The sequence below is a fragment of the Toxorhynchites rutilus genome, chromosome 3 (assembly GCF_029784135.1).
Source record: "Toxorhynchites rutilus septentrionalis strain SRP chromosome 3, ASM2978413v1, whole genome shotgun sequence".
Lineage (NCBI taxonomy): Eukaryota > Metazoa > Arthropoda > Insecta > Diptera > Culicidae > Toxorhynchites > Toxorhynchites rutilus.
In genome coordinates this window covers 315,006,427-315,034,142 of record NC_073746.1, presented here as the reverse complement: position 1 = coordinate 315,034,142, position 27,716 = coordinate 315,006,427, and the positions used below count along the sequence as shown (strand labels likewise).

General features: G+C 41.4%; 1 protein-coding gene across 1 annotated transcript in view; it reads left to right on the top strand.

Moving 5' to 3' along the window:
* LOC129780139 (uncharacterized) overlaps window positions 1–23,152 on the top strand; it is a 44,151-nt gene extending 20,999 nt beyond the window's left edge. The window contains exons 3-4 of the mRNA XM_055788119.1: window positions 21,213–21,496; window positions 21,556–23,152. Of these exons, the coding sequence (XP_055644094.1) occupies window positions 21,213–21,496; window positions 21,556–22,356 (1,085 nt within the window). The 3' untranslated portion in view covers window positions 22,357–23,152. The remainder of the gene's footprint in view (window positions 1–21,212; window positions 21,497–21,555) is intronic.
* The last annotated feature ends 4,564 nt before the right edge of the window (window positions 23,153–27,716 follow it).

Sequence of the window (27,716 nt, the reverse complement as noted above, 5' to 3'; positions counted from 1 at the left end):
ATAGAACACTATGGAAACATGAAAAAATAAAAAAAAATCTAACTTAAAATGTTCTCTGGGATGTCTACTTTACTGTAGTTTTTATCCCAGGTTTGTCCGATGCTTCGTTTCAAAGTTACAAGCCAATTAGTGGACCTAAGTCTTTGCGTGAAGAGCGCAGATCCAAAATTTAAAACGCGGTTTTCTTTAAACTAAGTTCTGCAAACTGGTGAGAGTTCTACCTCCGGAGCGGTCCATCCGTTTTTGATGAAAAAGTTTTTCCCAGATTAACAACTAAATTTCCTGTCATCGTACGTAGGATTTTTTTTTTGCTATTTTGAAAAATAAAATTTTGGTGAATGTTTTCGTCTCGATTTTTGGGGCAAAAACACAATTTTTTTTAAAAAACTGTCGCCATTTCATCATAAATCAATCTCTTCAAAAAAAATCCTACGTACGATGACAGGAAATATATCCAAGATTACGTAAAAAAAATCATTGGTGGAAATCGGTCCACTAGAAAACCTGTAGAACTCCCACCAGCATACAAGGTTTCGGCTGCTAGGATTCAACAAACCGATTGCGGCTATTCAGGGGATAGTCCAATTATCACCAATATATTTTTTGTTTGTTAAGTAATGTATACCTAACAAAACTGAAACATCAGATCATAGTAATTTTTATAATGTTTTTTTATTTATTTATTTATTTTATTTAATTTTTTTATAATGTACTACCCCCTTAATAACAATATACCACAACGGACTGTAACAAAATGTTTTCGTGTTGTAGACCGTTTCCGAAAATCGATAAGAAATGTTCATCTGAAAAACGTTTCTTAACGTCAGTGATTGAGAAACTTTAGTTTCCCTCCAACTCACACAAAAGAAAAACTAAAAATAGGAAGTGGTTTATATCTGTAGTATAACCGCAAGGTTGACGTAGGACTATTGATTTAGTGATCATTTGTTTGAAGTTCATTCTGAATCCATTCTAAGTAATGAATAAATGAGTATTTGGGGGATTTCCAAAACGAGAGCGTTACGTTGGAGACACAAGGGTTTAAAAAATAAAATATTCCACTGATGCGGAAGAATAATCTTCAAAAGCTTTCCTGTTAATTGTACTTGATTGAAAAATCACGAAACGAAATGCATTTGATCGCAGTATTATATGAATAGAAAACATTAAAATAAACTCTTTCGCTTGAATGTAATTTACAATTCCAAGGGGAGACTGTTCCACCACCAGAATACCGCTATAGTATGCTTTTCGTCATCGATTGAATCGAGAGAAGGTGTGGTTTACTATGGCAATTTGGAAGGCAAACTAGAGGCGAATGAACTCTCTGAAACTTTCAGACTCTTTGAAACTTTCAGCGACTGAGCAATAACCGATGGAAAATTATATGATTTTCGCGATGCGAAACATTTTCCGTTGCGCGCGCATCCTATATTGGATATATAAATATTTTTGTTATCTGTATTCTAGTGACTTTCAACTCATTTTTAGCTGGTTCGTCATTTTTACCGCCATTTTTGAAAGAATGTCGGGAGTGAGAATTGAATTCGTGACCTTTAGCGTGAGAGGCATGGATGTTACCACTACGCCAGATCACCTTCCGCACTGGCAGATTATGTTTCAGCAACGATGACATCTTTCCGAATTCTTCTCGATGCTTCTTAATGCTGACTCGATGACTACCATACAAAAAGAGTTGCACGCGTGTATATGTGTGTGGCGGCTGCTCCGAAGCATAAAACGGAACCAATTTTCGATGCTGGTACTCTCTTGGTCGCCTTCTCAGTGGCATCACTCTCCTCCTGTTGGATTTCCTTCTGGCCTAAGCTGCACAAACAGACGCTTGTTCTGACACAGTTCATCAGCGCTTTCATGATGAACGAAGTTAGCTTCACCACAACAGCGACAACATGCTCCAATCGCAGTTCAATTATAACTGAGTGGATTTCCGTGCGGCGCTCGATTATACACCGGGTTCAATCATAGAACTCGTCAATGATTGATCTTCTAATAGGCCCTTTGCAATTTCGTTTTATTATAATTATTAACTTCACCAAAACTCGCCATTATAATGTAAATTTGTTTTCAGACGCAATTTTCGATTCAGGATTCACTTGCAAATAAAATGTTCCTTCGTTACATGAAATAAAAGTGGCTTTTCATTGATAATTTTCATTTTCAAAGTGTGTTATTCCAGCTGAGAATCTATTGCTATTTTCGCTTTACACCAACGGAACACTCAGCTTCATTCCGCAAACGCGAAATCCAACTGGACTAACATTGTAGATCGCATAGGATTTTTTTTTAACAAAAAAAGTTTCCGGCGCTCGATTATACACCGATTGGTGATTTCAATAGCCTGTTTTAAAGCAATTTTAAGGCTATTGAAACAAGTTTTTGGATCAAAAAGTAACAAGTATACAACGCGTAAACATTTTATCTTCCGAATGAAGTGTTTATCATACCATTTCGTTCAATTGTTTAGGAGCTTTACACCCTGGTATAGATATGAAAGACGTAGTCCTACGTCAAAATCAGACAGCAAGTACCGTGTGCTGTAATGGAAATGGAAGCCAAAGCATATTATTTTTGTTCATGATAGTATGTTGTAATTTATTTCATTTTTTATAAGACTAAACAACTTTTTGAATTGAGATTACTTACCGCTCGCCTACTTTTATTTTGTTGAGAGGTGGCTCAACTAACACGAACGTGCGTCTCAACGGTTGGTTTTAGATTTTTGGCATCAAGTTGTTTATACGTGTTTATAAATAATATCTCAAAATCAGTAACATATTGCCAAATGCAGAAAGACGACAAATCGATACTCATCGATCATTACTCGTCACGGATAACTTTTCAACACCACCCCATCCCGTCACGATGAACATCGTATACATGTTTTGCTTCCCTTATGTACAGAGGAAATGGGAAAACTCGCATCACTTGAATGAACGTATGCTTCCACTTGAATGAGTGCATCGAAAACAAACTCTATACATACTATGCGGGAAGGAAGCGCGCACACACACACTGGTGATGTTTTGTCGCAAGTGCACTCTTGACCTACTTTCGGAACGGAACGACAGAACTAGCCTTGACATTTTTCAGCGAAGAAAATCGAATTGCTCTAACAATCACGTAATAATAGAAGAGCAGTATTTGTTATCAATTTTTAATCAATAACTCCTGCCCCAGTCGAAGTACCGCTTGATGATGGTGCGTACTTGCGCCTTACTTCATCGTCGAGGGGTTCCGCAAGAGCACAGTGGTGCATAGCGTGTGCCGATTGTAAACGACGCAAAAATGTGCACTCCCTCAACATACGAGAGAACATACGGGTGGTATGCCCCTTCGTGTGTCTGTGCCATTACCCCCCCCCCATCCCCCACGCATCGATTATTGTTACTTGCATTGGCATAACCGTGACCTTGGCTTCCGCGAACATGAACTGCGCTCTGGCATGCAGCCGCACAGTGTAGTACCTGCCAAGTCTTGGGTTACTGGAGGGTGATCAGAGGCGGAGGCGAATAGATTTTGTATGGATGTATGTATGCCTGCATGTACATACAATGAATGCAAGTGCAGTGTCAAGTGCACCCAGTCTGCTACTCACCATCGACCACTTGGCGGACGAAGAAGCCCCAGCTTGGCGCCAGTGTGGCAATGTCAGGAAGATGCCTCAAACCGTTTGGACGTTGGCATTGAAACACAGTGTGTTATGCAATTTTTCAGCAGTTAGTATATAACCCTGAGCATATTTCGATTGCATACAGATGAGCCAGTGATGATCCGTAAACGACCGTGCCTCTCCATGATTGGTTGTTGCATCTGGAGATGGAAGGTTGTTGTTTATTTTGCTAGAAAATCAAGTGTTTCGAGCTGAAACTCAAAATTACGTTTCTACAGCTCTGTTATTCTAACTACGCATACAGGTCGGACTCGATTATATATATGACTTTTTCATTATATACAATTTAAGACTCGATCACATACAATTTTAATTTTTTTATATATGTACTAGCTGCCACGGCGAATTTCCAAAATATTTTTTTTATATGAAACCTTTCGAACATTCACTTTTTCTTATTAAACGAACGTTCGTGGGTTCAATCACAGAACTCGTCATTGATTGATCTTCTATTAGGCCTTTTACGATTTCCTTTTATAATAATTATTAAATTCACCAAAACTCGCCATTATAATGTAAATTAATTTTTAGATGCAATTTTCGATTCTTGATTCACTTGCAAATAACATGTTTCTCCGTTACATGGAATACATTTTTGATACAGAAAAGAGAATTTTCATTTTCAAAGTGCGTTATTCCAGCTGAGAATCTATTGCTATTTTCGCTTTACACCAACGGAACACTCAGCTTCATTCCGCAAACGCGAAATCCAACTGGACTAACATTGTAGTGCGCATGGGAATTATTTTTTCAAAAATTTCAAAATTCCTGCCGTAAAATAACATTGATCTACGGGAAGAGACGAATATAACAAAATAAAAACAGCTTAAATTGGACCACTCCTTCCTCGAGTTTTGGGCACACCAATACATTTGGCCTTTCTTTTTTATTTACAGGCAAACCTTTTTTGTGCGAGGAATAGGGACAGCACAAAAATATCACATAAAAAAATCTTACCAGTAGCTTTAGAAAATTGTGTTCGCTACAAAATTTGAAAAAAACTTTTTTTGTGCGGTGGATAGGTTTTCCCACGAAAAAAACTCAAATCCACGACTTTTACCGTTCGATTTCCTTTTGTCTTCCTACTCTGCGATGAGACAGTTAGCCTTTTCGGTTACGCATGGCTGTGTTGTGCTTTTAGTTGCATGTCGAAACATGTTACTAATAGGAATCATGTCATGCGCAAATAGCACAAGAATAGAAAATCGCACAAAAAATATTTGCCTGTAGGGGAAAAGCGGTTAAAATGGACACCCTAAGGAATATGCCCATTTACTTTGTCCACAGACTGCTACAATTTCCGTTCTTCGAAGAATGTTATAGCTTAACTAACTGTTGTTCTAGATATCAAACGGTTTTTATTATAAAAAATGAAAATAGTACATTTTTCATTAAAAGAAAATAAGATGTAAAATCGAGCTTTTTTTTATCGTGCGGTTAAAATGATCACATGGTGGTGGTAAAATGAACAATTACACATGTCATACTAAATGGGATAGACTGCGTTGTTCCTTATCTAAATTTGTTTAAATCATTATTGAAATAGTAGGTACATGTATGAATCAAGCTGAGCTTATTCACCTAGAGTAGTAATTAGAATTTACTCATACGTGCGAAAAAGTAGATTATTCCATGTAACGGAGAAATATGTTATTTGCAAGTGGTTGAAAAATCATGAACGAGAATTGTGTCTGAAAATAATCGGATATTATAATGATGAGTTTTGGAAGAAGTACTAGCAATTTTTTAGTACAAGGTAAATTCAACGGGGTCGATTAGAAAATCAATCAATGAACAGTTCTGCGATTGGACTCATGAACTTGCGCTTAGTAAGAAAACGTGAATGTTTGAAGGTATTGATAACAAAAACAAATTTTGGGCCGGACGAAGTTTTGCCGGGTCAGCTAGTCATATATAATTGAGTCTGTAAAAAATCGAGTCCGACCTGTATTACAACGTTAAGGTGAAGGTTAAGTACAGCGGAGTAAAAAGTCGTGATTTTTGAAGGTTATAATTGATGGCTTACCAGCAATTGTTTCAAATGATATTGCAGCGAAATTTGGAAATTTGTCAAAAAATAGATTGTGAAGCGGTTAGAGAGCTTTAGTTTGGTTGATAGAAAGAATCATGTTCATTACGCGTTTTTAGGTTGAATTAATGACAACATCTTCGAAACCACTGACTTTTTATTTTATTTTTTTTTACTTCCAACATGTTACTAAAATCCAATAGGTCCAAATGTCTCACAACTGCATCCAGTATTAAATATTCTCATCTTTCAAACAGTAGAATCAGTTTAAGGCAAAAAGAGCCCGCAACAAAAAAATCAGTAATCCCATGGTACGAGGGTAAGTGCAAACCTGGAAAATTTCTTTAACACCAAATAAAACTCTGTCAAAAAAAGATGTATGAGAATAAATATGACAAACTTATTGAATTCATTTCCTTTTATTCTTTGATAATGCAAAATAAAGTAATCAATTCTGTTAAGGATATCAACAAAAACAAACACGATATCCATTGCTGCATAAGTCAACAGTTCAAAAGATTTTTAAGATTTTAGTGGATACCTCGCACAGTTCAGTTACGATTTCTTCGAAGCTCTCTTACATTCGGAGCAGCTGTTCCAGTTTCTCCGACGATCTTAACCCGACTAGAATCGAGGCATAAGCTGGTCTCATCGATGTTGTGTATCTGCTCGGAATGAACTTTTTTTTTTCCAAAATATATATTTTATTAAGGCACATGTGGCGTTAGCCTAACGGGGCCGGGAGTCCAATATTTTGACAATTTTTGTCTTACAACTATGTTAGTAATATGTAACCGATTACTCGCGGTTGGCTCGAGGTTAGTATTACAAGTGTTCTCATAATTGGTATGTTGCAGTCTTCGATGCTCTGTATGTGTGCCCGACACGGGATACTTCCTATTGGGATGCAGCTGACCATTAATCAGCAACGAATGAATGAACGTTAGTGGTCATTTGTTTTAGGAGTTCGAAGTAACCGTCATCGCGAAAGGATCAACTTCTTACATACGTGCAACCTCAACGGCTTCGGGTCTTTTTGCGATAGGTGCTTAACATTAGAGAAAAAAATCGTCTCCCGGAATACCGTCCGCACGAAGCAGCAATAAAATGTCTCTGTGTTGAGTGCTGTTTGTCTTTGAAATGCCCAGGAAAAGGTAATATTCTGAAGAAAACCTAAATTATTAATGAATCAATATGATGACAGGAAACATCTACTCGAAAATTTCATTTTTTTTGACGTAGGATTACGTCTTCCGGGAACATATTGGGATATAAAGGGTGTGTCACATCAAATTGCATCACGGAAAAAACGCTGTAGAAATTTAATTTTTAGGAATTATATCTTCAGCTTTCGCTTATAATCAGATAAGAGTGTATAGATCACGTTGGTCATGCTTCACTGTCAATTTTTCGTAAATTTGGAAAAATGTCGTCGAACGAAAAAGAACGTCATGAATTTATCCTGTGCACTCATTTCGAGAATCCGGAGTTGTCACATCGGGACATCGGTAAGATGCTGGGAATCGTCCAATCCACGGTCAGCAGAGTACTAAAACGATACTTCGAGAACCTAACCATCGACCGGAAGGTGAAGAACGGCAAAAATGGATGCTCCGTCAGTGAAAAAGATCACAAACGCGTAGTTAAGCAGTTTAGACGTGATCCGAGAAGTTCGGTCCGGAATGTCTCCAATAAGCTAAATTTGTCAAGTTCATTCGTCCAGCGGACCAAGCAGCAGGAGGGCCTGCGTACATACAAGGTCCAGAAGGCTCCTAACCGCGACGAAAGGCAAACCATGGTGGGGAAGACGCGAGCCCGGAAGCTGTACACCGAAATGCTGAAGAACCCGCTTGCCTGGCAATGGACGACGAAACCTACGTCAAAGCGGACTTTCGTCAGCTGCCGGGCCTGTTGTTCTTCTCCGCAGAGGACAAATTCATCGTTCCGGAGGAGATTCGCAAGCAGAAACTATCCAAGTTTGCCAAAAAGTACATGGTGTGGCAAGCGATCTGCTCTTGCGGAAAGCGGAGCGCCCCCTTCGTGATGACCGGCACGGTAAACGGGCAGGTTTACCTTAAGCAGTGCCTACAGAAGCGCTTACTACCACTATTGAAGCAGCACGAGGGCCCGACCATCTTCTGGCCGGATCTCGCTTCGTGCCACTATTCAAAGGACGTATTGGAGTGGTACGAAGCCAGCGGGGTCACCTTCGTGCCAAAGGAAATGAACCCGCCCAACGCGCCGGAGCTTCGCCCAATAGAGAAATATTGGGCGATTATGAAGCAGGCCCTCCGGAAGCACCCAAAAGTTGTCAAATCGGAGGCGGACTTCAAGAGAAAAAGGATTTCTGTTCAAAAAAAACTACAACCTGACGTTGTACAGAACCTTATGGACGGGGTAAAGAGGAAGGTGCGAGCATACGGGCTTGGGCTCGAAGTATGAATAAAAAGAAAATGCCAAAAGTTGTTTAATAGTTTTTATTTTACTGTCTAAAATTTTCAAAAGGATCGGTCTACTGGGCGGATTTCTACAGCGTTTTTCCCGTGATGCAATTTGATGTGACACACCCTTTAAATTGAAAATCGAAAATCGAGCACATCGTGAAAATTGTCCAATTTCTAACGCTAAATGCTCAGTCATTTCATGATGGATTGATGAGATTTTTGCGTCAATCGATTTCGGCACTCAATAAATTTTTTTTAATAGAAGAAAATAATATTTGTCATGAAACTAACTATCGAACAATTGAAAAATCTCAACTCCTATCCTAACGGGAATACCCACCTCTGATTGGTTGAAATTGACGACACATGCGGTGGGTCCCTAACAGAGACATCAAAACCAAGCTGCCTGGGGGAAATTGGCATTGTAAATATATGAAAGTAGGGGAGGGAGCGCGTTAATTGGAAAATCCGCGAAAAAAAAAACCAGGTCACCTAAAATCTACGTAAGCATCGTGATAGAGTGCGGCACTAATTTCCGCCATAAGCGCTAAATTCCGTCGCAAGCATTGATTACTGTCATATGCTCTGACGGAGCATGAAGATGAAATGTGAGCGGAGTGAGCGATGTAATATTGCTCTGGTCTTTTTTTTACGCGGTAAACCGAGTTAATTGGAAAATCTGCGTAAAAAAAATCGCGCTAATTGGAAAATCCGCGTAAAAAAACCTCCTAAAAAACCGCGTAAAAAACCTTGATGTACATGAAAGTAATGGGAACTTTTGTTCTTACCGAAATGTATTCCCTAACAGAAACATCAAAATCAAGCTGCCTGGGGGTAATCGACATTGCAAATACATGAAAGTAGGAGGAGCTTTTTTCCCACCGAAATGTGTTCTCCAACAGAGATTTTAAATCAAGGTGCCTGGGGAAATCGACATTGCAAATATATGCATGTCGGGGTCATTTTTATATTGCAAGTAAGGTGAGTGATACGATAAATTCTAGCAAATGCAAATTTAATTTGGAACTTGAAGGTTGGTTTCTCCGTGAAATTTCATATTTCAATTTCAATCGTTCATTGTGAAAAATTTAGCACAAGTGTGAGTATAAAATTATTGTGTTGTATAATGACTAATTAATGACTTGATATATGAAACGATCTATTTCAATTTTCATAAATAAAAAGCAAGGGTTGTTCCCGCTCGAGAACGGGTCGTTACGTTTAAGCTTGTTGTGTTCATTTTCACCCAAGGAAAGTTTTTTTTTTTTTTTTATTTAGCAGACTTATCTCACTTCTTAACTAGGCGAACCTAGCCAGAATTTTCACCTGCCCCCGGGCTTCTGAATGCCAAAGGGGGACTAGGCTCTGCGGAATGCACGTATCTGCATGCTCGTGCTGTTTTAGTCCTGACCGAGGAATTGTCGGACAATCGCGCAGGTGCTAAGGATGACCGACTTTTGGATGCCGGCCAATTCCTTCTCGATGTTCAACACCTTTAGCGCTTCCAGAAGTTTCTTCGGGATAATTCCAGTTCCAGAGAGAACGACTGGAACAATTCTTGGGACCTCCCTTAGCCCCCACAGTTCCTTGAGCTCCACGGCCAATGGTCGGTACTTGCAGATTTTTCGACCGTGGGTCTCCTCCAGATTCTGGTTCAGTGGAATAGCGACATCGATGATGGTGACTTTGCGGTCGCTCTTGTCGTAAACCATTATATCTGGGCGGTTGTGGTGGATCGAGAGGTCGGTCAGAACAGTGCGATCCCAGTACAGCTTGAAACGGTCATTTTCCAGGACAGGTGCAGGCAGGTACCGGTAGTTTGGTACGTTGTCTTCCAGTAGAGCACATTGGAGCGCCAGTTGTCGATGAACAATACGGGCCACGTTGTTGTGGCGCTCGGTGTAGGCTGCGTTGGCCAAAACGGGACAGCCTCCCATAATGTGCTCTATGTTTTCACCTGGTTGATGGCACATCCGGCAAATGTCATCAACGTCTTGATGCCAGACGTACCGCCTGCAGTTTCTCGTCGGCATTATCCTGTCCTGGATGGCTATCATGTCGGCTTCTACTACTGAAGAGAGTTCACCACGCGTTAGCCACAGATTAGATGCGGCCTTGTCGACGTGTGGCCGGTCCAGTTGATGGGGGTGGGCACCATGCACTGCCTTCTGCTTCCAAGCTGCAATCTTCTCCTCCACTGTCTGCAGATTGCAGTTGAGTTGGTACTCCGCTTGCGCCAAGTGCAGAGCGCTGTATCCTCTGTCGGCGGCGCAGACAGCCCGGTATAGCGCGTTTTGGTTGGCGCGTTCTGCGAAGTACTCGCGCAGTTGTCGTACCTGGGCAACACACAGTGCAGATATGTCGACGATTCCAAGTCCCCCTTCTTTGCGTGGTAGTGAAACTCTCTCCAGTGCCGATTGAGGATGGTGCATTCCGGCCTCTTTGAATGCTTTCCTCATCCTCCTCTCAAGGTCCTCTAGGTTAGTTTTGCTCCATTTGACTACACCAAAACTGAAGGTCAGCAGGGGAACCGCGAATGTGTTGATCGCGCGTACCTTGTTCCCCGCGTTGAGGAAAGTCCTCAGGACACAGTTCACTCGACTCAAGAACTTGTCTCGCAGCTCCGTCTTGATGTCGGAGTGGCGAATCCCGGTGAGCTGTCGGAATCCAAGATATTTATAGGATTCGCCACGAACCATGTCTCTTATAAACTCGCCGTCATAGACCTCGTAGCCTCCGGATTCGGTAAGTTGTCCTTTCAGCAGGTGGACACAGCGACACTTGTCGAGGCCGAACTCCATACAGATGTCCCTGCTTATGTCTTCGACAACCCGGATAGCTACACCTAGACGCTGACGTGAATCAGCGTAGACCTTGAGATCGTCCATGTAAAAGGTATGGGTCACTTCTTCGTGGGCGCCGTCGCCATACCTTATTTTATAGCCATGACCGTTTCTATTGAGCGTCCTACTGAGGGGGTTCAGTGCCAGACAAAACCAAAGCGGGCTGAAAGAGTCGCCATGGAATATCCCCCTCTTTATCTGCAGCGTTCTAGACTGCAACACATTTTCCCCATCACTAAGGTGCAGAGACGTGCTCCACTGCCTCATCGCATGCTGCAGGAACCTAACGACGACGGGATCAATTTTGTAGAGCTCCAATACCCGGACGAGAAACGAGTGAGGTATGGAGTCATAAGCCTTCCTGTAATCGATATAGGCCATGCTTAGGTTCCGCTGATTATAAACCGCCTGGCCGACTATGGTTGCGTCGATGATGGCCTGGTCTTTGCAGCCATGCGTATTTTTTCTGCATCCTTTCTGCTCTTCTGCGATGATATGGTGATGTTCGCAGTGGGCAGAAACTTTGGCGGTTATGATGCTGCTTAATATCTTGTACAGACTCGATAGGCACGTTATCGGCCTGTACTTTGATGGGTTCAATGTGTTGCTGTCTTTCGGGAGGAGGAATGTGACGCCACGGGTGGCGAATTCAGGAAGGTTGTGTGGGTCACGTAGCACCTTGTTGAAGCACTCAGCTATCTTTGGATGTGCGACGGTCAGCTTCTTGTGCCAGAAGTTCTGAACACCATCGGGGCCCGGTGCTGCCCAGTTCCTCAGGTACCGCGAGGCTTCGCGGACATCGTTCTCTTCGACGATGATAGCTGGCATCTCTCCAATTTCACCACAACTCTCCTCCTCCCGTCTTAACCACATTTGCCCGTCGCGATGTTGTACTGGGGTCTCCCAAATACCAGCCCAGAAGTTCGTCACATCGCTAATATCTGGCAAACCTTCGCGGTAGTCGGGCTTCTCGTCGCTAATGTGGTCGTAGAACGCCTTTTAGTTATCTCTGAACATCCGATTTTGTTGTTGGCGCTTTGCAGAGTCAGAGTAACGTTTCAGCCGTTTTGTAAGGACGCTCAATTGCTGTACCAGTGTGTCGAGTTTTTCCGTCAGCTGGTGAGCTCCCAGCTGGCGAAGTTCAGTAGGCCGCACGATCACAGCAACTTGACATAATTTCGCCGATCTGCTGCCTCTTTTGTACGCCATCAGTCTTCCAATTGCGGCGCGCTTGTTTAGGATCCGTTGCTCCAATCTCCTTCGCCATGGAGGCTCACGCCTTTCACGGAGATGTTGGAGCAGTCCGCCTCTTGGCCTAATACGGTATCCTAAACTTTTGGCGGTCGCCACAGCAGCACAGTAAACTTTCAGTTGCAGCTCCTCCATGTTCTCAGCATCAACCAAGTGCAGCGGAAGAACGTGCTCGTTCATGAGCTTTACTGCACTTGTCAGCCTGCGGGAATGCTGCAACTTCGGGATCCTGGGGCGCGATAAAGGGTCCGTGTCGCGGAACTGTGAGATCGCCTCGTCGTAATGGAAGACCAGATCACGTAGTAGTTGTTGATCTGGCTGTGGATCTTCCGGCTCAGGGGGTTGTTGTACTGTGGCCTCCACTGGTGCTGATTCGCGTGCCCCACTCGCGAATGAATTGCTCAGCCGTACTGAACTTCGTCTCGACACATCGCTTGCTCTGCTTGTTCTGGAGCTTAGTTCTCTCTGCACCTGCTGCTTGATCTCGTCGACTTGCGTTTGGGAGAGCATATTGTTGCGTACAATCGCTCTACGCCTCGCGTTCATCGCGTTTTGGTCAAGCCTTCCGACGAACTCTGGATACGCTTCCTCGAACATTGCGAGTATTCGAGGGCGACCGCTCATGTCCGTCTCCAAAGCAGTGCAGATGTAATAGGCGCGGATCACGAATTCATTCATTTCATGTGTCCACATGATCCGTCGCCTAGTAGTACCCACAAGTGTGGACGACTGTCGTCTGACAGTCGCAACACGCCTCGTAGGCGCAGCGTTTCGTTGGTGATGTCGATGGCTGCTGTTTCCGTGTGGCGGTAGCTGCTCTTCGGGTTGAACCCGGCTGGTGGCCCGCTCTTGCACATCGCCCTCCAGCCGCTGGCCGCTCGCTCTTACGCCCGTTCCAGGACCAGCTCCAGTTCGGGGACCCTCCTCGGGCGATCGCATTCTGAGTATTCTTCGTGAACGTAGCTCCATTTTCTGGGTGTATCTCCTTTGCCCGGGAGACAGCGGGTTGGCAATGATTTTTTTTTTTTTTTTTTTTTTTTTCTGTATTATAGTGACTTTCAACGCTTCTGGCTGGTTCGTCACTTTTACCTTCCATTTTGGAAGAATGTCGGGAGTGAGAATTGAACTCGTGATCTTGAGCGTGAGAAGTATGGATGTTACCTCCACGCCAGATCGGCTCCCACCAAAGTTAATACGGCAGAAAAATTGGAAAAGTGAAGAAATATTAGAAAAGGTGGTTTCCCATATGCTCTACATATGGTATTAGGTGTTGTTGTCCAATTAAAATTCGCATTGGGTTGAATAAACACTCAGAAAGTAAAAAATATAAAAGATAATTATTACCTTTTCCATTTCAAATAAGTTTTCTCTGTATTAAAGAAAAATTGATAATTGTGTTCGGTATTGGTAATTATCTTATTTTACATTGGTGAGTTTTTTTTAATTTATTTCATCCATACCTAACACAGGAGCCATCTTGTCTAGGATCACAGAGGGCAGTTTTCATCATATCTCGTTCCACTTCGGTATCTTTTATCTGATACGCACCATCCAACGACTGTTTACCATCCTTCTGTCATGATCACTCGGTAAACACACCAAACAAAATGGCCCATTCCAGAGCCACCAAATCGTTATCAATGAGTTTTACGATGTAATTCTTCAAACATATCCAAAATCAACAAATAGCCTAACGGAATCCTACGTCAACTATGCGGTCGTGTCTCGGACACGACCCTCCTGTGACTTTTTCATTCAAAAATGCTGATTTCTAAAACCGGACAAACCATAATCATAATTTCTATTTGAATAAAATTGTTAAAACCGTAAAAAATTATATAATTTGAACGCCTTATAGTATCATTAGCAACTAGAGACTTAGGGCTACATGTGATATACATGAAGAAAAATTGATTTGCATTTACAGCACTCGTTCGCTAACCGGGCGTTGTTTGACTGGGCTGCTTTTTAACTGGGCGCTCGATAACTGGGCTATAGCACAGTTAAAGATCAGTTAAAAGTCAAATATAATGTAAACAACAACATTGGTGAGGGGTACTCCAATGCATCACGGATCTATAATCATCAATACACTGGAAGACAGATTTAGTACTTATATAACAAATCTTATAGTACCTAGTACAAATTCGATAGTCATTTTCTACCGTACTAACAATTCGTACATTCTACGTGAGTAAATGGTAAACACTAGTGTCAAAATTTATAGCAGAATATCGGCTCAACATCGATCCGGCTTTCAGGATTTCGGACTTGGTCACTTGTTTATGCTGGCAAAATTCGCAGATGGATTCACTTTCACGCTCGAAGCATTTTGCAGAATGATTGGCGAGTAGGTAATGAATATCAGCGCTGGTATTTTGTTGCCGGTGCCGCCTGGAGTGTTTGAATAGCACAAGAATTGGATAAATGTGCCAGTGAAACAATATTTGTGCAATAGATGAAGAGGACCAACTGAAAACTTATTGAAGAACTCAGTAAACATTAAATCGTATAACCAGCGTATATACATTATCATTTATCCAATATTTCGGGTGGTATATGGTACACCTAATTGGCATATACATACTTGGCAAATGCTTATGAATTAATTTGGATAAACAAACGATGAGTGTATGCATATTATTCGACTATTGTCATACGAATATACAATTTATTACAAATATAGAAAAACACAAATGGCGAAAAATATTTACGTCAACTGTAGTTGTAACCTCATGAATCGTCATTTGAATGTATGCGAATATTCATGGGATATAAATGATGTATCAGGTCCAGGGCCTGACAATTTCACTTCAATTAGCACATCGTCACTCAATAATGTGTCTATCGCTTCTCAGAACAGAACCAGAACCATGCAGGCTAAAAATATATCTATTCTCTTTTCACGCACAATAAGAAAAATATCTCGTCTCTCTCGTACATATTCCTTTCATTTCACGTTGATTCCTTTCATTCTGCAAACCAAAGCGACGTTAGAAATCGTCACTTGGAAATCAATTTGAAGCATCCATGTATTCTGGCAGTTTGTATAGAAAGGAATGTTTCCTTGTTGCATTCGAAACTTATTCACTGAAACTAATGAAAACGGTGCAGTGAGGGTTGTGTAGTATGCCTGCAGGAGTAATTATTTACCGGCGCTAGTTGTCAGTGTGAAATTAGTGATGAAACGGATAGTGGTTTGGTCGGATACTGGATACCGGTCAGCTTCGAGTCCGGATAGCCGAGTTTTCGACAGCCCGATGTTTGTGTTTGTGCTTGTTTGTGTACGTGCACGTGTATTTGTGTGGGTGTTTGTGTATGTTCGCGCGTTTTTTGGGTGTTTGTGTGCGTGTGTGCGCGTGTTTTTTTTTTGCTTGCATGCAGGTGTGCGCTTTTTTTATGCGCGGGCATGTGTAGGCGTGTTTGCGCGCATTTGTGCGTGTTTCTGTGCGCGTGTGTACGTGCGTTTGCGCGTGTTTTTTTCTTGCTTGTGTGCAGGTGTGCGCATTTTTTTGTGCATGGGCATGTGTGGGTGTGTGTGCGTACGTGTGCACGTATTTGTGTGCGTGTGTGCACGTGCGTGCGTCTGTGCGTGTGCACGTTTGTGCGTGTGCACGTTTGTGCGCGTGTATGTGCTTGTGTGTGCGCGTTTGTGCGCACCTGTGCGTCCATTTGTATGTTTGTGTGCGCTCGCGTTTTTGTGCATGTTTGCGCGTGTGTGTGCGTGTTTGTGCACCCAATGGTATGTGCGTGCGCGTGCTTCCGGCGTTGTGTATGCGCTCGCAATTCTGCGTGGGCACGCTGAAAGCGCAGACCTAGTCGAAAATCGCGTAATTTCGAGCAAACCGTGTAATTTCAAGCAAATAGCATAAAAAAATCGCGTAATTTTGAGCGAATAGCGTAAAAAATATCACGCAAAAAACGCATAAAAAAGAATCCAGCGTACTTGCAAATAACATGCTTCTTCGTAACATGGAATACATGTTTGATACAGGAAATATAATAAAATGAAGACAGCTCAAATCGGACTATTGTTTTCACTCTTAGAGAGGGTGAAAAACTCGAGAAAGGAATAGTCCGATCTGTGCCGTCTTTCATTTTATTACATTTTCTGTAACAAACATGTATTCCAAATAACAGAGAAACATGTTATTTACAAGTGATTGAAGAATTTTGAACACGGTCCGCGACGATCCATTTTGGTAAAATAAAACTTACGTTTGAAAGCAGCAAGCATCCTCTAACATGCGAAATGAAAATAAATATAACCCGTTCAAGCAGTTTTAATCGTCAGTGAAAGCTTCTGCTTTTATACTTGTAAGAGAACGAAAGGGGAAAGGAACGAAACCAAAGAATCAATGCTACTGTATGCGTAGAGAATATTTCGTTTCCACTACACCCCGATACACTGAAATTAATCCACCGAAAATGACTGTAGTGGAAGTGAGAGTTGTATGAATAAAATTCAATCACATTTATTAGCTTCGAAAATAACTAGCCCTGATCAGGTCGTTCCAAAAGTTTTTACCCATCAGTAGCGTTGGAGGTTCCTTACGAACAAGAGCATGATGGGTGCATCCAATGTGGTCACGGATGTTGGATGTAAGGTGGAGCACAGTCTTGCAGCCTGTAGGACGGTCGCGTGCATGAGATAGGTCATTGAGTATATAGATATAGAAATTTCTACAACTTTCAAACAACGAATCTCTTCCAGAAACGTTAGTGGCATTAAAAAAGAGGAAGAAGCATCTTGATGTGGCAAATTCATAATATGATGTGATATGTCCTCCATTACGATCTAATTTGATTTACTGTTAAGCAATTTTCCACAAGATGTAACATGATTTTTTCCAGTACTATATTGATTTAAAATATTCGTTTATGTGACTCACGAACTGCATCGTTCTGATATACATATATGATGTCTATTAAACTGGTTTAACGATACGATAAAACTTAAACGTAAAACTTAAACTTTACGAATGAAACACAAATTTCTGCATTACTCGGGAATTAATCAAGCAAACGAAACCACAGTTGACATGTGGAAGTTTTAGGACGCAATAAATGTTTCTATGGTGGTTAGGCACTCCTCCCCCTCCCTAAGGGGGGGGGGGTTTGGGGGGTCGTCTGCCATACAAATGAAACAAAAATGTCTACATTACTCTCGAGAACTAAGCAAGCGAATAAAACGAAATTTGGCATGCGGATATTTTAGGGTGCAATAAATATTTCTATGGTAGTAAGACACTCCTCCCCCCCTCTCCAAGGTCATACGAATGAAACACAAATTTCTGCATTACTCAGGAATTAATCAAGCAAACGAAACCACAGTTGACATATGGAAGTTTTAGGACGCAATAAATGTTTCAATGGTGGTTTGGCACTCCTCCCCCTCCCTAAGGTGGGGGCTGCATTACTCGAAAATCAATCAGGCAAACGGAGCCAAATTTGGGATGTGGGTGTTTTGGGTACGAGAAATGTTTCTATGATGGTACCCATAAAAATAATACACATATTTCAACCAAACATTTCTAACCAAACACGACAATTGAAAATTTTCGGAAAACTCTGAAGAAAAATGGGAAAATTCGAAAAATTCAATTCGCATATGTTCTACAATTACATATTGACAAGCGTTGTTAGTCCATTTGATGTTTGCGCTAACGAAATTGATTTTGGTTCAAAAGTGGAAATGGATTTTAATCTGATAAAACGCACTCCAATATCGTCTTCTATCTATATAAATAAAAATTAATCGCCAAATGTGTTGATAAGAGCAAAACTCGAGAAAGGAATTGTCCGATTTAGGGCTGTCTTCATTCTATCATATTTTCTGTATCAAACATTTATTCCATGTAACGGAGAAACATGATATTGGCAAGTGAATGAAAAACCTTCACGAGAATTGTGTCTGAAAATAATCTGATATCGAGTTTTGGTAGAAGTACTGGAATTTTATAGTAAAAATAAAATTAAAGGATAGATTAGAAGATCAATCAATGAACAGTTCTGCGATTGGACCCATGAACGTGCGCTTAGTAAGAAAACGTTGATGTGATAACGAAAAATAAATTTTGGGCGGGACGAAGTTTGCCGGGTAAAATCAGGATTTTCGCATTTTATACGGTTTTAGATATACACGATTCTTTAATCGATATAATATAACATTGTGATTTGATACCGTTTTATATACGACTTACAATATGCCAAATAGCCATTATTCTCTGAGCAAATTTAATGCATGAAAATTTGTTCAATCTTCATACATTCGTTATAATCTGAACGCTATATGAACGTTGTATCTCCACCGCCGATTATCAATACTATACCACTCATTATAGAACTCAAATATTATAACACTAGTCTTATTTATTCAACTTGGCAAGCCGTGTCCAATAAATTAAAGGTCGAAAACATCGATTTACATGAAGGGTGCCAAATCAGAAAACAGGTCACGTTTTTATGAAATGAAGTAGAGGTGAATAACTATTTTTGCTGCGAACGGATTTTAACGATTTACATACCAATCTAATCGGGAATTTTCTAAGATTTGTATGCTATACATTACAATCCCATAGTCTGTATATGGTTTAAATCGATGAAAATTTTAAACATTCCCGTTTCCCACATTTGTTCTGTACATTTGTGTGCTTTCCCAAACAGATCTATCAATAACGGACAACTTATACAGCCGCTAAAATAGAAACAACGAAGGGGGATAGCGAAAAGAGAATATTTGCGAAGTAAACTCCACACTTGCATAGTAGGTAAGCTGTCGTTAGCGTATAAGTATTGCATCTACTTTGAGGAAAATTCATGCATTCATTATCCATTCTTCGTGAGGACACTGACTGGACAACACCGTTGCTGGGCGAGCTTGATGGCGAGGGTTCGAGTGCCCTTCTCAAGGCAATGGAGGTGAACGAGTAGGAAAGTTTCCCAAGGGTATTTTTGAAGACTAGAGATGAAGATGGAGACAATAAAAAATAAGAAGAAGGGAAATTCTCAGAATCTTTCTATGCCCGAAACAACAAAGGTTGCTTATTCTGTTCGTTTTGTGTTTTATGTTTCCCCTCGAGCTGTGAACGCTAGCGAATATTTCACTTGAAGTGCATCTGGAATTGCAATTAACACAACCATCCGAGCCACGGTGAAGCAGGCGAAAAAAGAGATGAGTGCAAATTATTATAGACCTATAAGCGATCAGTGTTTGGCTTTGTGTGTGTTGCTTGTTTCCGTTGCGCGAAACTTAGAACTTGTACATTTCCTGTAGATGTGAAACATGTGAATAGCACACCTTCAATACTTTTAGTTGCCATTCGTATTTGCTCTCGTGCGCATCGGCTTTGTTCTGATACAACAAGCTCCTAGCTTTGTTGACGGTTTTGACCGAGAGTTGAAAAACGATTTTTCATAAACGTTCATTCTCGCGATGTTTCATTTTTATCGCTGCAACTGTATGCATCTGTTAGACGCGTGTTTGATGCTTGTTGAATGGCGATTCACGGAAGATGCCTCTCGTTAAATACTCAGTGCAATGCTACTAAACCACGCAAGCCAATAATTTTTTTCAGGGTCCCCGGAACTTTTTATCTCAAGGGATATAGTATTGCTGTACGAATTTTTGAACGCGTTTTTCTCGAAACCATATTTTTTCAGCTGGTGGTATTGATATCTCAGGATCTGATCGACCGATTTGTCTTTTTTTTTCAGCATGTAAAAATGAATTATCTAAAGTGTTACATAGCCGTTTTTTGATATCTCATTTTTCGATTTTTTATGAGCTTCTAAACAACGATTTTTCATTAAAAATAATTACGCGTGGATACGCGTAGTCCTGGGTCAAAATTGCCTAGCCGCTACATTGGTTACTCGTTTTGTAGTGGTCCTGTTAGTGGAACTCAGGTTGCTCGTGCTCGTAGATTTTTGGTCGGATAATACTTGACAGAATTCAGTCATTCAATTGTTTGTCTAAAAAACATATAAATTGTTTCAAACGGTTGATGCAAACATCTCTGCGATTATCAATAAATGGTTAGGGAAGAGTTAAATGAGATAAAAGATAAATCTTTTATATTCTGTTACATGTTCAATTTTTAGATCTTAAACTAACACTTCTTGTTTTCGTATTAAACGCAATTCTACGTTGAAAGCATCATTTTTTCCCGAACGCCACAAAAAAAAATGCTTGTTCATCTTTTGTCGTCTGAACGAGCCCATCTATTTATTCAAAAATCATGTTTTGGAGGTGTCTAAAACAAAATGGGAGAAATGCTTCGGCAGGTGATTCGAACGCATATGATAAAACAAAATACTGCTTTGATTATTAGGCTTGAGTTATAAATATTGACCCTATGATATAGTATTAATATTCTTATCGTGATAGAAATGCATGGAGTCATGTCTGTTGTCACACAGTATATCAAAAATAAACCAAGGAACAAGACTAGAAATGGCTCGACCGAAAGGCGCAGATGCACAATGCACTGTGGATTTTGGAGCATCGCAATCGAAAAGAGTAATTCCTCGAAATGCATGTGTTATTTCCAGACATTCGAGTATTGCCAAATAATGCTAATCCAGCCAGGCATTCCACCACATCGATTTATGCATCCAATTACAATTCAAGTTAGCGAGGTTTGTGCACGGTTGCACTGCGGTAAAAGCACAGCTGTCGCGACAAGCGCAATTAATTTCAAATTCCGCGCTCCAATATGACAAGCCGCTTTATAGTTGTGATTTGAGGCACGTACTCAACACGCTGCGATACACTGCGTTGAGACGATTTTGATCGACCAATCCCCCACGAGCTAGCGGAGGGACCTTGACTCCAGTCATTAGAAAACTCGACACGGTCGGTGGGAGGTCTATTAGGATTTACATATTTCACTCGCCATAGCCGGCGGAACCGCATTCGTCTTTGTTTGATTTTCTTTTTTTTTTATTTCCAGAATTCTTTATATCTCTAATCTTCAAGCGGCAGATAGTGAGCCTTCAGCGGCGGAAGCTATTCCGAGCGGACGAAGCTTTCACAAACGAAATCAACGCTTACGCACAGCTTATACCGGAGTTGAGGAGGTTTTCCCGCGGTAGGCTACCATTCCCAGCATGCATCTACGCCGGTAAGGATACCGAGGGGGAGTTGATCGTACTGGAGGATCTCCGCTGCATCGGATTTCGGATGGTTGATCGTAGGAAGAGCTTGAGCTATCAACAGTGTCGGACGGTTATGAAGGTGATGATACGAATTGTTCGATGGTTTAGGGTAAAGGGTAAAAATGAGTTTCGTTCCAGGAACTGGCGAATTTTCATGCAGTGTCACTTGCGATGAAGCAAGTTCAGCCGGTTTTGTTCCATACCATGAGGGAAAAGGTAACGGAGATCGTCTACAACAATGAGGCAGCAGAATTCTACACACATTCGCTGGAGACGTCACTGCGGGGCACACTGGACAGTTTGAACTATAGTAATAAGAACGGTAGTCTGGATGTTCCGATCAAAGCTATCGAGTGTCTGAGCGGCCGACTGTATAAAATCATGTCCGCAACAGTGCGAAACTGCTACGAACCCTGGAGTGTTCTTTGCCATGGTGATACATGGGTTAACAATCTGATGTTCAATGAAAACAACGACGAGGTTAAATTAATAGATTTGCAGACGATGCGCTACACCTCACCGGTAATAGACATCATTCATTTACTCTACACGAGCACCGGTCTGGAGCTGCGATCGAATCATACCGACGAGCTGATTCGGAATTATCAGCAGTATTTGATCGCCGCCTTGCATATCTACGTACCTGCCCACAAGCGATTTGTACTGCCCACACTGGAAGCCATCTTCACCTACGAAAACATCCGGGCCGAATTCGATGCCCGCGTTATATACGGTTTGGGTATTGCCATGTGGTTACTACCAGCGGTAACCTTCCACCCGGATCACATTCCAGACCTGGATTCGGTCACAATGAATGACTTCAAAACTAAAAACCACGAACGGACCATTGCGCAGATGCTATCGGCCGATTATCACTGCCGAATGCGGGACACGGTACTAGAATTCTATGAAAAGGGCTACCTGGCTAGCCAAAGCTAAAAAAAATCAAACAAATCTGAACCGTTCGTACCGCATCAGATTTTGTAGAAGTACCTGGTACTCCAACCCATTAACTCTTAAATCCGCTATAAAAGGAAACCATCATTGAAAGATAGAACTGCGCCGGAATTCATAACAAAATAATAATACAATGCCATTTCAAGTTGTACAGTAGTATTACCCATAGTATACATTAACTTTTTACAGATTGCCATTCCAAAGCTTTGATAAAGTAGTAAACTTGACGGGATTATGTAATATTATAACTCGAGCAAGTGATAATACACTATAGCAATTAGCTAGTCAAATAGCGATAAGTACCACAATAACAGCAACCAAGCAGATATTAAAAGTTTACCAATGCGAATCAGTACTAAATTTAAACAGTTATAATAGAGCTTTCTTTGCCAACTTAAATGCATCACCCATCTACCACCACACAACCATTTGCCAAACGCCACTACTAAGTAGACAGCCGCCAAATACAAGCTTAAATCAAACGGGGAAAAACGAATAACAATTCGAAGCCTTACTTAATCGAAACAACAGCAACAGTGTGGAGCGGAAAAGCCGAGTCGACTCGCAGTTCGTTCGAAAGGTAATGAATACAAACAAATGGTGCGTCTTTTGCCTTACTGTCTTCAACAATACTACCTTACGTGTTTTAACAGTAGCAATAGTAGCAATAGTATAGGGGCGTAAGCCGTGAATCAGGGATGCAATATTTGCATTGTTCAGGTAGAGGAAAAATTTTGTAGTTCTCGTTGGTGTAAATGTTGCAAGTTAGAGAAATAAATCGATAAAAATATAACAGTTTGGGCATGGCAATCATCAAGCAGAACTTAAAACGAAAAAGAGTCAAATATTTCATCCCCTTTTTTCTATAGGGTAAATGATCTTGGTTTGTCCGATTTGGGGTGCTTTTACGCAACTAGTAAATGCAAATCGATTTTTATTCATGGAAATCACATATAGGGGGCTGTCCACATGCCACGTGGACAGAAAAAGCACGGTTTTAGACTCCCCCTCCCCCTCCGTGGACAAGCGTGGACATTTTCCTTTTCAAATTGAAATGATTGAGGAAATAACTGATTTGCGTCTAAATTCCATTTTAATTCCATTTAAGTTGTTTTTATTTAAAATTTTACTTGCTGTACCCTGTACCTGCTTTGTTGTGGCCCCTTGTTCTTGTATGGTAGAGAAATGAGTGGCATAACGAAGCACATGCTTCTTGTGAGTTTAATTTTGAAACACTTATGAGTTATCACTTAGTTATCACTTACTTATAGATATCACATAGACGCCAGTAATAGTCTAGTCGAAGGGCAATTGTGGAAACTTGAAAATGTTCTATACAAGATCCAGTTATTGCTTTGACAAATGCATTGTTTTATAACAGAGTTACAGTGTTACAGTGTTACTCAAAATTTTAGGTGAAACAAATCTTTGCCCACTCCGGAATATCCGGAATATGATCGATCACAGTAAATGCCGATTCATCTTCAATCTGGATTTCCGATTCACCTTTAGTCGGTAGCGCAAGTCAAAACCTTTTCCGCCATAGTTCGGAGAATTTACAGAGGGTATTTAAGGCGTTTTAAAATATTTTATTATTTTTCAAATTCTTATGGGTCATTTTGCATTGAGTGTCTAGATGACTTTCAAAGTGCTTGCGGGGAAAAATGACATCAGACAACTCACGATACATTGATTTCCAACTATGGAATCAAGCTCAAATCTCAACTATGAAAATTGATTTTTTCTTGAGACTCATTTTTTGCTCTAAATTGACCCCAATTCAAAATGACGCTACTTAGAAGAACTTAATTGCATTCATTTGAAAGATGAGAAAATTTATCCATATTCAAGAATGTTTTAAAATTCTTGAATATGGATAAGTTTTTATTTAATTTAGAATGTATCGGTGATTATATTTGAAAAAATATTTATTTTTCGTGTCCACGTGGACATAGTCTATACCCCCTCCCCCCCTCTCCGTGGACAAGCGTGGACATTTTCATACCACCTACCCCCCTCCCCCCTAAAATTGTCCACGTGGTATATGGACAGCCCCTAATCGATACGAGTTTGGGTTTGTTGAAAAGCCCCAAGCCTAGTTGCTAATACTAACATGAGGCGTTTTTTTCCATTTATTTATTTAAGGCTCATTAGCATTTTAGCTGTAACAGAGCCGAATTTTAATCGTGTACATGTCACATGATTATTATATCTATAATTAGCACATTACACAGTTGCCATTCGCCAGTATTCCTTCTATACCATTACATATGGTACATTCACACAGTAGCCATTTAGGCGTAAGAGTATTCTTTCTGTTCTTCCATTATCCAGTTGGACCACCGGACAGCGGAGACAGTTGATTGATCATTGTTGAGTTATTTATAGAACAGTAGCCCGATGTGTCTGGCAGAGCAGAGCAGTTATATGGATGAATCGATCTTATTTCGACCGTGGATCGATCTCCATCGCTGATGATTGTTGCGTGGACGTAGCTATTCTGTAACAACACAAAGATGGTCAATGAGGGACCTGAGTAACATGAGGCGTTGAAATTATTCAATTTTTTATGTTTTTTAACGATTTTACTCGAAGAGAAATTATGATCATGGTTTGACCAGGTAAAGTGTTATAGCGGAAGGACTCGCGAATGCGGCAAATAAAAACGCAATAACTCTGGAATATAGTTTTAACAATGAAAAAATGAAAACGTGTTTATTGTATTTGAATTTCGGATACAGTTCAAGATAACAAGCTCAAAAGGTGTGTGAATAAGAAAACAACTTGAGCGCGCCAGAACGAGGGGCGCATGGATAGCAGTGGATGTATGTAATTCAACACGCCCGCTCGAACACTGCAATCCTGGACACCGATGTTGCTTCGATGTTTTTTGAAGGCTGGAGCAGCAAGACTCTTTGTAAAAATATCCGCTTGCTGCTCGTCCGAAGGTACATAGTCCACCTCGATGCTCTTGTCCTCGACCAACTCTCGCACGAAGAACTATTTAACATCGATGTGCTTCAGTCGGCCTGAATCCTTCCGGTTCGACGCTATCTTTATAGTCGACTGATTATCCTCATGATATGGCACAGGGAGAGACACAGTAGACTGCTTCTTCGCTATCCAGCTGACTGTGGCCCCGAAAACCTTAAATATCGCTCCAGACACGGAACGACGTGTGTAAATGCAGTTAGCCCAGTCTGCATCTGAATAAACTTCCAATAATGGACCCTGGTTGTCAGCATTATAGACGAGTCCATAGTCCAACGTACCTTCCAAATAACGAAGTGTTCTGCGAAGTTGCATCCAGTGCTGCTCGGTTGGGCACACCTGAAACTGGCTAAAATAGTTTGCGGCGGCTGTCAGATCCGGTCTCGTTGTTTGCGACACGTACATCACACATCCCACTAGCTCACGATACGGTAATGTAGTTCGATCCGCCTCTTTTCCTTGCGGCAGCTGCAATCGGTTCTCCATCGGGGTTGCGATTGGGCGACATTCTTCCATCTGGAATCGGCTGAGAAGACTCTTCGAATATAGCCGCTGGCTGATACGCATCGTCTTCTTCTCCTTGTTCCAGTCGATTTTCATCCCGAGAAAATGACACGCCTCTCCAAGATCCGACATTTCAAACTCCCGCGAAAGACATCCTTTGACAATCTTCACGAGTTGCTCGGACGGGCTGACAATAAGTACATCATCTACGTACAGCACCAAGATAACCAGCTCCTGGTCGGCAGCCTTGTAATACAAGCGAAAATCGTTTACACTCCTCTTGAAATCGAGTATCTTCATGAACCTGTCGAATCTCTCGTTCCACGACCTAGAGGCCTGTTTTAGCCCATACAGCGACCTATTGAGACGACATACTAGACCATCCTGCTCCGCAAAGCCTTCCGGTTGTTGCATAAAAATTTCTTCTGACAGCTCCCCATTCAAAAACGCTGTCCTAACATCCATTTGGTGGATAGTCATATGTGGATATTAGAGTGTCCAAACTAGCAACCGGAGAATAAGCCCCGGTATAATCTAAACCTCTTTTCTGACTAAAACCCCGCGCTAAAGGGTGTGTCACATCAAATTGCATCACGGAAAAAACGCTGTAGAAAATTAATTTTTAGGAATTATATCTTCAGCTTTCGCTTATAATCAGATAAGAGTGTATAGATCACGTTGGCCATGCTTCACTGTCAATTTTTCGTAAATGTGAAAAAATGTCGTCGAACGAAAAAGAGCGTCGTGAATTAATCCTGTGCACTCATTTCGTGAATTAATCCTGTGCACTCATGGGAATCGTCCAATCCACGGTCAGTACTAAAACGATACTTCGAGAACCTTACCATCGACCGGAAGGTGAAGAACGGCAAAAATTGATGCTCCGTCAGTGAAAAAGATCACAAGCGCGTAGTTAAGCAGTTTAGACGTGATCCGAGATGTTCGGTCCGGGATGTCGCCAATAAGCTGAATTTGTCAAGTTCATTCGTCCAGCGGACCTAGCAGCGGGAGGGTTGCGTACATACAAGGTTCAGAAGGCTCCTAACCGCGACGAAAGGCAAAACATGGTGGGGAAGACGCGAGCCCGGAAGCTGTACACCGAAATGCTGACGAAGCCGCATTGCCTGGTAATGGACGACGAAACCTACGTCAAAGCGGACTTTCGTCAGCTGCCGGGCCTGTTGTTCTTCTCCGCAAGGGACAAATTCAGCGTTCCGGAGGAGATTCGCAAGCAGAAACTATCCAAGTTTGCCAAAAAGTACATGGTGTGGCAAGCGATCTGCTCTTGCGGAAAGCGGAGCGCCCCCTTCGTGATGACCGACACGGTAAACGGGCAGGTTTACCTTAAGGAGTGCCTACAGAAGCGCTTACTACCACTATTGAAGCAGCACGAGGGCCCGACCATCTTCTGGCCGGATCTCGCTTCGTGCCACTATTCAAAGGACGTGTTGGAGAGGTACGAAGCCAACGGGGTCACCTTCGTGCCAAAGGAAATGAACAGAGAAATATTGGGCGATTATGAAGCAGGCACTCCGGATGACCCCAAAAGTTGTCAAATCAGAGGCCTTCGTGCCAAAGGAAATGAATAGAGAAATATTGGGCGATTATGAAGCAGGCCCTCCGGAAGAACCCAAAAGTTGTCAAATCAGAGGCGGACTTCAAGAGAAAATGGATTTCTGTTCAAAAAAAAACTACAACCTGACGTTGTACAGAGCCTTATGGACGGGGTAAAGAGGAAGGTGCGAGCATACGGGCTTGGGCTCGAAGTATGAATAAAAAAAAATGCCAAAAGTTGTTTAATAGTTTTTATTTTACTGTCTAAAATTTTCAAAAGGATCGGTCTACTG